This window comes from Cottoperca gobio, chromosome 12 (genome assembly GCF_900634415.1).
Source record: "Cottoperca gobio chromosome 12, fCotGob3.1, whole genome shotgun sequence".
Taxonomy (NCBI): Eukaryota; Metazoa; Chordata; class Actinopteri; order Perciformes; family Bovichtidae; genus Cottoperca; species Cottoperca gobio.
This window is the reverse complement of record NC_041366.1, coordinates 9,526,682-9,538,984: the sequence shown is the minus strand read 5'-3', so window position 1 is coordinate 9,538,984 and position 12,303 is coordinate 9,526,682. Positions and strand designations below refer to the sequence as shown.

The following is a 12,303-nucleotide window of genomic DNA, read 5'->3' as shown; positions in this document are numbered from 1 at the left end:
ATGGAGGTGGTATCACTATGTGAGAAGAGTTAAAAGATGACAGGCTGAATGTGCCAGACCTACTGCATGTTGTCATAGTCATTGGGCTTTTCTGTCATTGACAGTTACCATACATTATTCATCCCAGAGTTTAAGGTTTCGCCATGCTGCTAAATTCTCTGTCCATCTGGGAATGAAGAAGTGGATAGCAATTTGATATAAGTGAATTTCTTTATCAAACTAATTAATGATAATCTATGAATAATTAATATAGTCTTGTCACACTAGACTTAAAGAATTGTACAAGGTCTATTAAATATCTTTAAGACAAAGTCTTTTAAATGACTGCATAATCATTTCTCGTCCTGGTTTTAATGCTTAGCATCATGTTTGTTTACAAGTGTTTACACACGTCCTCTTTATAGAGGCGTAAACGATCTACTGAACAACAGCCAACTGTTCCTCTCTTTCTCTCCGCGCCTCAGATGGGATACACACCCCTTCATGTGGCCTGTCACTATGGCAACATCAAGATGGTGAAGTTCCTTCTGCAGCAGCAGGGACATGTGAACAGCAAAACAAGGGTAAACAAATATATACGACTTGTACTGCATCTGTGCCGAATGACTGCCTGCGTGTTTTTGTTTACTTCGTGTGAAGCTTTATTCAAACACACGTTCATTAGTTAACCAGTACGAGGAGCTGGAGCACCGTTGATATTAGCATTAGGTGCCAAATTCATAGATGGAAATGATTTCTGTTTGTTTCTCCAGTTGGGCTACACCCCGCTACACCAGGCAGCTCAGCAGGGCCACACTGATATTGTCACCCTGCTGTTGAAACACGGAGCCCTGCCCAATGAGATTACTTCGGTGAGACACTTTTAAGAATACCTTGTCCTGTTATAATCTTCCATTGTACCTGCACACTGAGCCAACATAAACATGCATCTATAGATAATGTGAAAACAAATAAGGAAGATTCAATTCAACAAACTGGTGAACCATCACGTTTTTGTTTTTTTGCACACACAAGACTTTATAAAATCCAGTTTAAGAAAAAATAAGTAAATGTGCCAGAGAAGCGCCAGGCTTACACAACGGACATAACATCATTTAGGAAAATACAACAAACACATTTCTACCAGAAATCTGCCACGGTCATGGAAAGAGCACATTTATATGAACACCACGATCACACCTTTTACAATATTAACCACATCCTACATATTCTAAATGGAGAGTATACTGTACTGTAACATCACTCTACTGTAATACTGCCACCGAGTGCGTGATCACCTATGGTAGGACGTGTGGGATTTTAACTTGTTTTTTTGTTTAAATGCTGATGATGCTGTTTTGCATCTTTGCGATTTGTATGATTTCCCTCTGTTGATATTAGATACATTTTCTGACTGAAGCAACATATTGCTCCTTCCACATTGAAAGAAGTCCCCTTACCATAGCTGTAAAAACACTAAATAACATGTATTTTTATAATATGTCACATGTCCCACAATCATTAAATAAGAAACTAGATATGTTTTCTTTACTTTTGCAAGTTGTAGGTTTGCAATCACTTTGTTTGTGAACATAAGTTCAGTATTTCCTCTGTAAAAAAATATTTATGTACACCATACCTACATTTACTTGCATTTTGATGTAATGTTAAACAATTAAAATGACATTATCTGGCAAAATAACAGATGTTGTGAAAATGTAATTTATTATGGAATACATCTGAATTAATTATTAAACTTCTAATAAATAAATATTTAGCCTGATGTTTCTCATTTGTCTCCGTACAGAATGGGACATCTCCGCTGGGTATTGCTAAGCGTCTGGGTTACATCTCTGTCATTGATGTGCTCAAACTGGTTACCGAGGAGTCTGTCTCCGCGGTGAGCAACACATCCTGCATGGTTCACATGGTTACACCAGTACGCAAAGAAGCAGCCTTGACACACCATGACTCAGATGTTCAATCAAATAATTGTCTTGATCAGGTCCAGCTCCCCTCACCTGCTTGCAAAATAATGCAGCATTTTCCACCTATTCTCCTCTCTCTCCTTTCCATTCCACTGCCTCCTCTGTCCCTGCCGTGTCTCTTTCTGCTCCGCACAGATCACCACAGAGAAGCACCGGATGAGTTTCCCCGAGACAGTAGATGAGATTTTGGATGTTTCGGAGGATGAAGGTAGGCTCTCCGATTTTGTTATCTTGTGTTATCAACTATGATAATTAATTTTCCACTTTGATTCGCTATTTTGGTAGAAGAAGACAGTTTGGGAGGTGCACTCACATCAAAGTACCAGCATGAATTTAAACATGTTTATAACCGTTTATAACACTTCTTTTCCATTTGTGTTGTAGGGGTTGCCCAGCTAACTTTAGGTAGGATTGTGTCTGTGTCTCTGGCTTGTCCAGTCCGGTGGCTCGTGAACTTGTGCCTTCATTGCAATTCTCATTTTCTCTGTGTGTCACTAATTGTCTTTTTAATCAGTTCCTTTAACTCTGCTCTCAACTCCAGCCCTGTTTTGCTCATTATCTTCTCTATCTTTATTCTCTCCCGCTCTCCCTCTTGCGCAGAGATTTATGTGAAAACTGTGTCTGCTTTTCATCAGCATGTAGTCACGACATCTTTTTCCTTTTTACCAGCGATCAATGCACATCCGTTCGTGGGCTCGTTATTGACAGACCTCCAGCATTTCTGCATTTAAAAGAAAAAAGAGCCTTTTTGAAAATGAGCGCTGCTACTTTTTACAGCCTAATTGATCAATGAGCTAAATTACACACACGCTGTGCCCCCAGCCGTGACACTCAACACGCACAGTTGCCACTTGTGCAATTATCAATCTGTTTTTAAAGAAATTCAGAATTATATCAAATAGTGTCATTTTTACAACACGTTTTGAAAGCATTTCCACACGCGATCTTCATTTTTGAAATGTACTGTGTTCTTGATGTACTTGTCTAATTGTATTGCTTTTTCTTCTAACATTTGTTTACCTGTACAGCTTGTACTAATGAATGTTTAATTGTCTGTGAACAACTCTGTTTTGTGAAGTGGTTTATTCGTTTACTGTCGTCGTTGTTGTTGTTGTTGATCATTAGTTCGATGCCATTCCTCCTTAATAATTGAGATATTTTCTCCAAGCACAGAAACAACCATCACCACGTGTGATTTCATCTTTAATGGGCATGCTCACTAAAAAAGCCGTCACTAGGTGCAGTTTGCCGTCCATGCAGTGTCCTAAACTAAACATGTTAATATTCACTGTGTTACCGATCCTCTTCTTTTACCCCTTTGGTTTCCATCGGCTCTGAATGTTGTTGGTTTGACTCCATCGCTTGGATTACAATATTTGAGAGATTTGTTTGTGGCCATTTCTTCTGTGGTTCTCATTAAGTTGAAGGGATGGGGAGGATGCTGGTGTAACTATTAACGTTTGTCTATTGGGAATTGAATCCAGTGACATTATTTGGATTTAAGTGGAGAGGTCAACCACAGTGGAAGATACTGTCACTCGTATAAAAAAAAAAAAAATGTAAAACCCTGAAATAAAACTAGTAAAAATGCATTGGGGGGGGGGGGAATAAGGTGAATTTTATTGGCAGATTATTCACAAAAGAAAATTACATTTTACAACTGAGTGGAAGAACTTGAGAGCATCATGTTGCCCTGTATTCCCCATGGTCTTGTCCTTTTCTCTTTGAATTCTTTATGTGCAACTTGTTCTTCTCCACCTTTCTCACCTCTTTATTTTGCCCACAGGAGACGAGATGCTCGGGATGGATGGAGGCCGCTATTTGAAGCTTGACGATTTCAAGGACCAGGACGACGACTTCCTCTCCCCGAAGAAATCGCTCAGAGACTTTGAGGGTGGCATTGGTACCACGTAAGTCATCGTGTGCTCGCAGTTCTGCATTTGTGTTGTCTGCTAAATGGTTTTCTGCTAGTTTTGATTTCATTTTCAAGAAAAAACCATAACATAACAGATGTTGTAAGAAGGGGATTGAGTGAGTCATTGAATGACTGGCGTGGATCGTTTACAGTATGTCTGTCCTAAATGATGAGACCGAAGGGATTGAGATGAGATATTTTTAATTGCAGAATAAATTGTCAGCTGTTTCGTGTCTCACAGTATTCTCACTTCCTCCCCTACAGGCCGTATTCTCCTGCTATTCCCAGGATCCCTTGTGTGTCCCCAGAGACTGTACTGCTGGATCAGGTAGGCTTAGTTTGTGATGTTCAGAGGGTGCATTACATTCTGTAAGCATTTGTTTCTTTAGCCAGTTAAAGACAGATATTAATTTGTGACAGTCAAAAAGTATTTATTTTTATCTCTTCTTTTGGTCTCGTCTGATTTTCTCCGTCTCTTCTATTAGTCTCCTCTTCTTCTGGTTTCCTCTCGGCCTGTTTCTGTCCATCATTGTCTCTTTTCTCTCACTCAGCTCATTGCGCTGTTTCATCTTCTCCTCTCTCTCCTTCTCTCGCTCCATCATTTCTCCGTCTTTAATCTTTTCAGTCATGGTTATTTAACCGCCTCTGAATCTTTCTCCCCCTCTGACCTCAGCACACCCCCGTCCCGCTGCCAAAGGAGTATGATGACGACTCTCTTATCCCGAGCAGCCCGGCTACGGAGACTTCAGACAACGTCAGCCCTGTGGCCAGCCCAATTCACACTGGGTCAGCTAATAAAACATTTTGCTGCATGTTAATCTTCATTTTATTCATGTGAAGTTATGTCATTGATTGATTTTGCTTGTAAGGCTCCTCTTAAAGAAGGGGTTTGGTCAGACTCAATTGTTGAGTTTGTGAAAAGTACAGAATGCATGCAAGGGCAGCGAAGATGGAATAAAGGGGAAAATATGGGAAAGAATACTAAAACTACTGAAACTGTAGACTCACATGTAAAGTGTGTGAGAGACAGGGGTCTCTAAATAATAATTGCTATGTTAGTAGTGACAAACCACGTTCTAAAGGTGCGAGGCAAATTCACAACTCACAAACGCGTCCTTCATCTTTTCGTTTCATCTTCATCTGGTCGTCGTTGATGTCGTGACATCAAAATGTGTTGATGCCAAGACTGAACCACAGATACTCCACTTCCCACAGTGCGGGCAAATGGCAAAACATAATTACAGATATAGCGCTGTTTTCTATTAAATTGAACCCAGGATTCATACTGTACATGAGGAATGATGCATAAGCAATTTGAACTGTCCCTGTGTTTACACTGTTTCTATATTGTTAATGCATAAAATGTATGTAATTGAGGTATTTCTTAACAAATTCAAGATGTTAATTCAGCATAATGTTAATTTATTAAGTCCGCCTAGTCATAATTTATGCACTGCACAATGAGTCGGCATTTAAAATGCAGAATATAAAGTGAGGGTGTTTGAAAAGATGAACCCATGAGAGGAGAAGAGTCACACTGCCACACACACACACACACACACACACACACCTCTCTGTATGAAGCTGCCTGTCTAATGCAAGATCAAACAGCATGGAGCTCTTTTTTAAGTCTCTTATGTCATGCTTGCTGCACTTAGTGGCCACTCCAGATGGCCTGTCCTCCCCTGCCACATTGAGACAATGAAATAAAAAGGGCACCCACATAGTGAATAAGTGTCTCCTTTATCATTCACTCAGATCAATTCCAAACACTGTGGAATAAACCACAAATGAATAATCCTTCTCTGTCTCCTACAGTGGAAGAATTTCCCTGAGGAAAGCGCCAGTATTGATTGTTAGATTGTATTTCCTACCCTGTTTTATGTATTGGTCAATGCATCTTGATCACAATAACAAAGTTTAAAGATGAATAATGATCATCCAAACATTTCCATTGAATCCCCGTATCACTGTTTGACTCAGCTTCCTGGTGAGTTTCATGGTGGATGCTCGAGGAGGCTCCATGCGAGGCAGCAGACACCACGGCCTGAGAGTCATCATCCCCCCTCGAACCTGCACAGCACCGACACGCATTACCTGCCGTCTGGTGAAACCTCAGAAACTGACCACACCTCCTCCACTGGTGGAGGGGGAGGGGCTTGCTAGCCGTATCATCTCCCTAGGACCATCCAGTATGCAGTTCCTTGGGTGGGTCAACTTTGTACTTGGTTTATTTGCTGTATTTGTCAAGCTGTTTCTTTGAGGCTCAGCCCGTATGTGCATTTGTGTTAGAGCATGTGGCAATCTCTACTTATCATATTTATATGTTGGTGGGTATATATAATATAGGGATGAGAATTGTTATGCTCATATGAAATGAAATGTTTTCTGTTTTATTTCTACTTGTTCAGTGTCTAACTGTCAACTCAAACAGACACTATAAGTAAGAATGACTTGACCTGGAGTTTTGTAAAATAATGACAATAATGTGCTATATTTTGTTTAATTTAAGAATAAATTACAAGCAGAGGCATTATAATGCCATCTAGTGGACAATACAAGGTCTGTATATCTCAGGGCAATGCTGTAACATATGGTGTGATCCCAGCAACAACATTGGAACAGAACAATATTAAATATTGTAGTTTTTTCTATCAAGGTTACAAATAAAAATAATTGTATCACAAACCCGATTTTGTAATTAATACATTTTTAATTCATCATGCTCTGTGTGTTGAATAGAAAAAGCCTGAAACCTGATTCAAACCCAGATTCTTACGCAGGTTCTTTTTGTTTCTTTCTTTCACAGGCCAGTTATAGTGGAAATCCCCCACTTTGCCTCACTGGGCCGAGGGGACCGAGAGCTTGTGGTCCTCCGCAGCGAGAATGGCTCGGTCTGGAAGGAACATCGCAACCGCTATGGTGACGAAGTGCTGGAAACTATACTGAATGGCATGGATGAAGGTCAGTGTGATGTAACAAATGACTGTAGCAGAGGACTCAGTCTTAATCTTGGTGTATGACCCTGGAGTTGCAGAGGGGAGGGGATACTCTTTTATAGGAAGGTTGTCAAAGCAACGACGCAGAAGTGCACATTTTCTCACATGTAACCTGCTTACCCTCCTCTCATCACCGTTCCCTCTGTGTCTCTTCTTCCTGTTTCCTCCTCTTCGCTCCTTCCTGTGTGTAGACTTGGAGGGTCACGACGAGCTGGACAAGAAGAGAATCCGTCGTATCATTTCCACAGACTTCCCCCTCTACTTCGCCGTGGTCTCCCGCATTCAGCAGGAGAGCGATCTGATCGGCCCGGAGGGCGGCAGGTTGACCTGTAAGCTGGTGCCCCGTGTCGAGGCCATCTTCCCTGAGACGGCCGTCACCAAGAGAGTGAGACTGGGGCTGCAGGTAAGACGAGGAGATGGAGAGCGTTATGCGTGAGCAGGAATGATGAAGAGGAAAGGGCATTGCAGATTTAAAAACATGACATGATAGATCCTGTACACTTTTTATAATTGCTTTGGTGTTTGTCACTTTGCTCGTACAACAGATACAATCTGGTGCTTTTGAGAAATTACCGAGGACAGATGTTTGAATTACAAACCAGCTGACTCTCAGTCTGTGACTAAATGGTCTATGCCAATGTGTTTACCTTCAGTTTGTGCTGCATTCAGAGTCTTGGAGTGGAGGTTTGACAGATTCCATATCCTGAAGTTGATGTTCTGTCTCTTTGACAAACAACAGGCCTTAATATGTCAGAGTTGTGCTATCAGTCATCAGTGATGCTGTACACTGTACTGCGGACTGCAGACAGATGCTTTATCCTCCCATTACTGTGAATCGAAGGAAGTTTAATAAATATTGTATGAGTTGTTGCATCTATGACAAGCAGCATGTTTTTTTCTACAAATGTTTTCTACAAATAATGTACATGTTAAATTTCTTAAGATGTAATTTTCCTGTCCTACATTTCTTATAGTCATTGGTTTCCATTTATTTAAGTTCAGTATACATTTGCTTTAGTTAATTAATCACAGTCAACACCACTTTTGCTGAAATTGAACCGAAACCAACAGTTGCCTCAAAGATATGATGAAAATATAAAACATATAAAGCACTATGATATCCCTTAGAAACTGACCAATGGTTGAAGTAAATTGCTAAAATATATACGTATTTAAACTAGTATGGTCCTCTTCAATTTGAAACATTACATCTACATATTACCTCTTTGACATTAAATATTCTTGACTACAGCAATCAAAGTTTAAGTCTTGAAAGAAAAACAGGAAGTTGTTTTTTATTTAAAGTTGCCTTTTACTGACGAAACATAAACAAACAACCACACACATATTGCTAAACTCTGATTGGTGCATGTAAGTAACTAAGCCCCGCCCACTTCAAGCCAGCGTGATAAAATCAAGGAAAAGAAAAGAAATGGAGAAATCTCTCTTGTGAAATAAACAAAACTATTCTAGATGACACTGATTGAGAAAATAAGTTTAGACTAAGTCACGTACATTTTACAATATAATACATCACGCTGCCAAGAACTAGACATGAGGAATATCACAGCCTGTCATACCATACTGCACCATTTCTAAATTAGCATTTGCCACACGTGATGTCTGTCCTGCCAAATAGGAGCTTTTGGCAAATGTGTGGCTGACTGTCACTCATCCAGACCTCCACAGACACACATATGGGAACTTGGCAAACACTCATGCTGACTGTCTCTTTTCACCCAACACCTCCAGTTTGTTTTGTTTTCCATGGCAGAGATTATGACGGATTATGGGTTCTACATTTTTTGGTCACTTTCAGCGTACATCGTTTACATTGTCTGTCAAAGCACTGATTTGTCACAGCACTGATGTTAACTGAGGAAATTGCATGGGTCTGAGTTTTTGCTTTGCCTTATGCTGCTCTGTTTATGTTTTCCTTTTATCCAGCCATTCATCACTCCTCAGTTGCCTGATTTAAGTTGTGAGCCACACTGACCAAGCTGAAGCACTGATCTGAGCTGGGTCAGGTGTGAAATATGAATTGGTTGCATGTGTGAGTATGGCTGTGAGTTTGATGTTTCAGTCAATTGCACATGTGTTGCTCTGTTTTCTTTTTGTATCCTCCCCTTATTTCTATATCTGCCTATTTACTCTCCTTTTAGACCACCTATACTTCCTGCAGTTTGTATATTGTGTTTGTGCTTGAGCTTGTATCCCACATATTTTATGCACCCACCCTTCTACTACTCCATATCCTTTAAACTTCCTTTTTGGCATCCTCCTTTTTAATAAGCTTTTCCCCCACCCACTCTCAGGCGCAGCCAATCCCTGATGAACTGCTGACTCGGCAGCTTGGTAACCAGGCGACCTTCAGCCCAGTGGTTACCATCGAACCACGCCGACGCAAATTTCACCGTCCAATCGGGTTGCGCATCCCTCTGCCACCGTCCTGGCGGGAGAGTCCTCGGGATGCTGGGGAGGGTGACACCACCAGCTTGCGACTCCTCTGCAGTGTCATTGGTAGGAGCCACTTTTAAGTTAATCCAGTGTTGTCTGTAAAGTAATGACTTTTTGTATAACATCAAATGTGCTGCAAAAGGGTTTAATTAGGTATCTGTTCCCTTGGTTATCAGCGCATGAATGACGCAGTGTGATTGTTGTGTTTCAGGTGGCACAGCACCAGCTCAGTGGGAGGACATCACTGGAACCACCAAGCTTATGTACGCCCACAGCTGTGCCAACTTTACCACCAACGTTTCCGCAAGGTGAGCTCCCCAGAAGTAATCAGGACAAATGCATTACCAGTCAGCTTTCCTTTCCCTGCTCCCTTGCACACTTCTTATTTATCTTCTCCAACCTTATCTAGATTCTGGCTGGCAGACTGTCCACGCACAGCAGAGGCAGTGACCTTTGCCAATTTGCTGTACCGCGAGTTGATGGCTGTCCCATATATGGCCAAGTTTGTTGTTTTTGCTAAGATGAATGAAGCACGTGAGGGGCGCTTGCGTTGTTACTGCATGACAGATGACAAGATGGACAAAACACTGGAGCTGCATGAAAACTTCACCGAAGTGGCCCGCAGTCGAGACATAGAGGTCAGCACAGTGGCAAAGGAAAATGTTTCCAAGGTCACAAAAAGGGAAAGGTGTTGAGGAAAGCAGTAGGGGTTATGGCAACCTCAAACGTAGTTCGCAGACAGCTCAAATCATTTTCATAATGTGGCAATTATTCTTTATTTATTTTTTTATCTGCACACTTTTAAACAATTGGCTGTTGTTTCTAAAGAATGATTCATATGATATGCATTTAATCGTGGCTACTCAAAAGTCAGACTTAGAAGATGCAATGCAAGAAAAGAAGCATGACGAAGAGAAAGACGGCGAACACTACTGCTGGCATTGCTTCCAAAACCTCCCCATCTTTGGAGGCATGATCCTGCGATTAGAGAGTGTTCTGCAGTGCAGAGCAGTAGGAGTTTGTGTCTTATGATATCGATCCTCACTGGCTGTTTTACTGACTCCATTGCTGATATGATTTATCTTGTCTAGGGCTGCAACTACCGATTATTTTCATTATCGATTAATCTGCCAGTCGTCTTTATCAATGAATGGATAATCCTTTAGTCTGTGACGTGTCAAAAGATGGCCGTCACGACTTCACAGAACCAAATGTGACGTCTTTAAATGTCTTGTTTTGTTCAACCAAAAGTCCAAATAACCAAAAATCATTAGTTCACAATTATATATGACAAAGACGACAGGTTGGAATCAGAATATTGGAATTGTTTCACTATTTCTGCCTGAAAAATGATTAATCGATAATCAAAAATAGTTTTGCCATTTTGTCGATTGACCAATCAACTAATGGATTCAGCTCTAATCTTGTCACCCTTAACACTTTGTGAAACTTCCCACAGCTGATGGAGGGCATGCCGCTGCACCTTGAGTGTTCTGGGAACATGGTGCCCATCAGGAAGGCCACCCAGCAGCCTCGCAGCTTCAGCTTCCAGGCCTTCAGAGATAACAGGCTGCCCGTCTCTGTCAAGGTCTGTCTCTATCTGCCGGCTCATATGCCTGCTTTTCTATCACTCGCTACGTATTCATACAGTACTGTGGTTTTGTGTGTTAAGTTGTCGGATTCAGTGTTTCAAGCGTCCTCTGGTCCGTCAGTTACCCACCTGCTGATCTCCCAAACAACCTGTTCATACGGCGGTATTTGTGCTTTTCACTGTTATTTCTATCAGGCAGTCTCTCTGTTTGTCTCACCATTAGAATGTAGAGTTTAGATAACAGTGCAGCGCTTTGTAGACTCGACACTCATTCAGCAACACCAAGACAGTCATAATAACATAATTGTACTCCAACTTTAAGTCTAATTTTAAGGTTAAGAAGACATAATAATTGTACTATATGTTCATATAGTATGAAGGTATTTCAGTAAATGATTAAGATTATTGTGTATATATATATATTATATTGATGATTCTCAACATATCGACACATTTCTTGATCTGTGTATGTCTATCAGTCAGTCGATTCTTCTTCGTGGGTGTCAAATCGTGTTTATCAAATCATCATTTCTAAACAAATGACAAGTTAAACAAATGTGTCCCTGATGTGTGTGCTTCTTTTTCTATTTGAATGTGTAATAATAAACTCCTCCCCATTATGTAACGGTACACTGTTTCTTTAAGTGTGTCCCTTTGGTCACAGATGCGTCACTGTCAAAGTAGTCCTTCTTTCTGATCATCTTTCTCTCTTTTTGTACCTTAATCTGCATTTCATTCATGTAGTTTAAACTCCTTCTCTTACACAAATATCGCGTCTGTTTTCATACTGTGCGTGCTTCTTCGTGTTTCATATTCGTGTCATTTTTTATTGTTTTTTTCATTTGTTTTGATAATCCATTAATTTGTCTATCCCTGTTTTTCCGTCTATGCGTGTCTGTCAGTGTGACACACATTATCAGCTAGATGACTACTTTGATAAATATATTTGTATTAATGGTGTAGCCGAGCAACAAACAAGCTACCTACCTGTCGACTCTCTTGGGTAATTGTTTGCATGCCGTGTGACTCCCTCACTTTCTTTGCCTGCCTTCCTTTCTTGCGGCCTTGCCTGTCTGTACGTGTCTGTCTCACTGTCTCTCTTTCTCTCTCTCACGGTCACTCTGTAACTGTCTGGTCTGACAGACGTCCAGGTAAAATGTGCAGGTAAATCTCTCCCTCTCGCCTGCCTGTGGACTGCTTCCATCCCTGTTTCCCCTGCTTCTCGTCCCATGTTACTGCGCCACATTGTGGAGGACTCTAATACCCGTTTTGATCTGTTTTTCTTCCTCCTCCTCTTGCTCTGTTTCACTCTCTTCTTTTCACGTGTACTCTTTCTCTTTCTTTCACTTCCTTCCTCGCTCCATCGCTCTTTTC

At 40.9% G+C, this 12,303-nt stretch overlaps 1 protein-coding gene across 1 annotated transcript in view; it reads left to right on the top strand.

The window, feature by feature from the left end:
* LOC115016938 (ankyrin-1-like) overlaps positions 1–12,303 on the top strand; it is a 73,102-nt gene that overhangs the window by 48,062 nt on the left and 12,737 nt on the right. Inside the window, 15 exon segments of the mRNA XM_029445064.1 lie at positions 465–563; positions 753–851; positions 1,787–1,879; positions 2,103–2,175; positions 2,352–2,372; positions 3,754–3,877; positions 4,147–4,210; positions 4,556–4,668; positions 5,866–6,090; positions 6,692–6,846; positions 7,073–7,284; positions 9,197–9,401; positions 9,550–9,646; positions 9,748–9,976; positions 10,798–10,926. Of these exon segments, the coding sequence (XP_029300924.1) occupies positions 465–563; positions 753–851; positions 1,787–1,879; positions 2,103–2,175; positions 2,352–2,372; positions 3,754–3,877; positions 4,147–4,210; positions 4,556–4,668; positions 5,866–6,090; positions 6,692–6,846; positions 7,073–7,284; positions 9,197–9,401; positions 9,550–9,646; positions 9,748–9,976; positions 10,798–10,926 (1,938 nt within the window).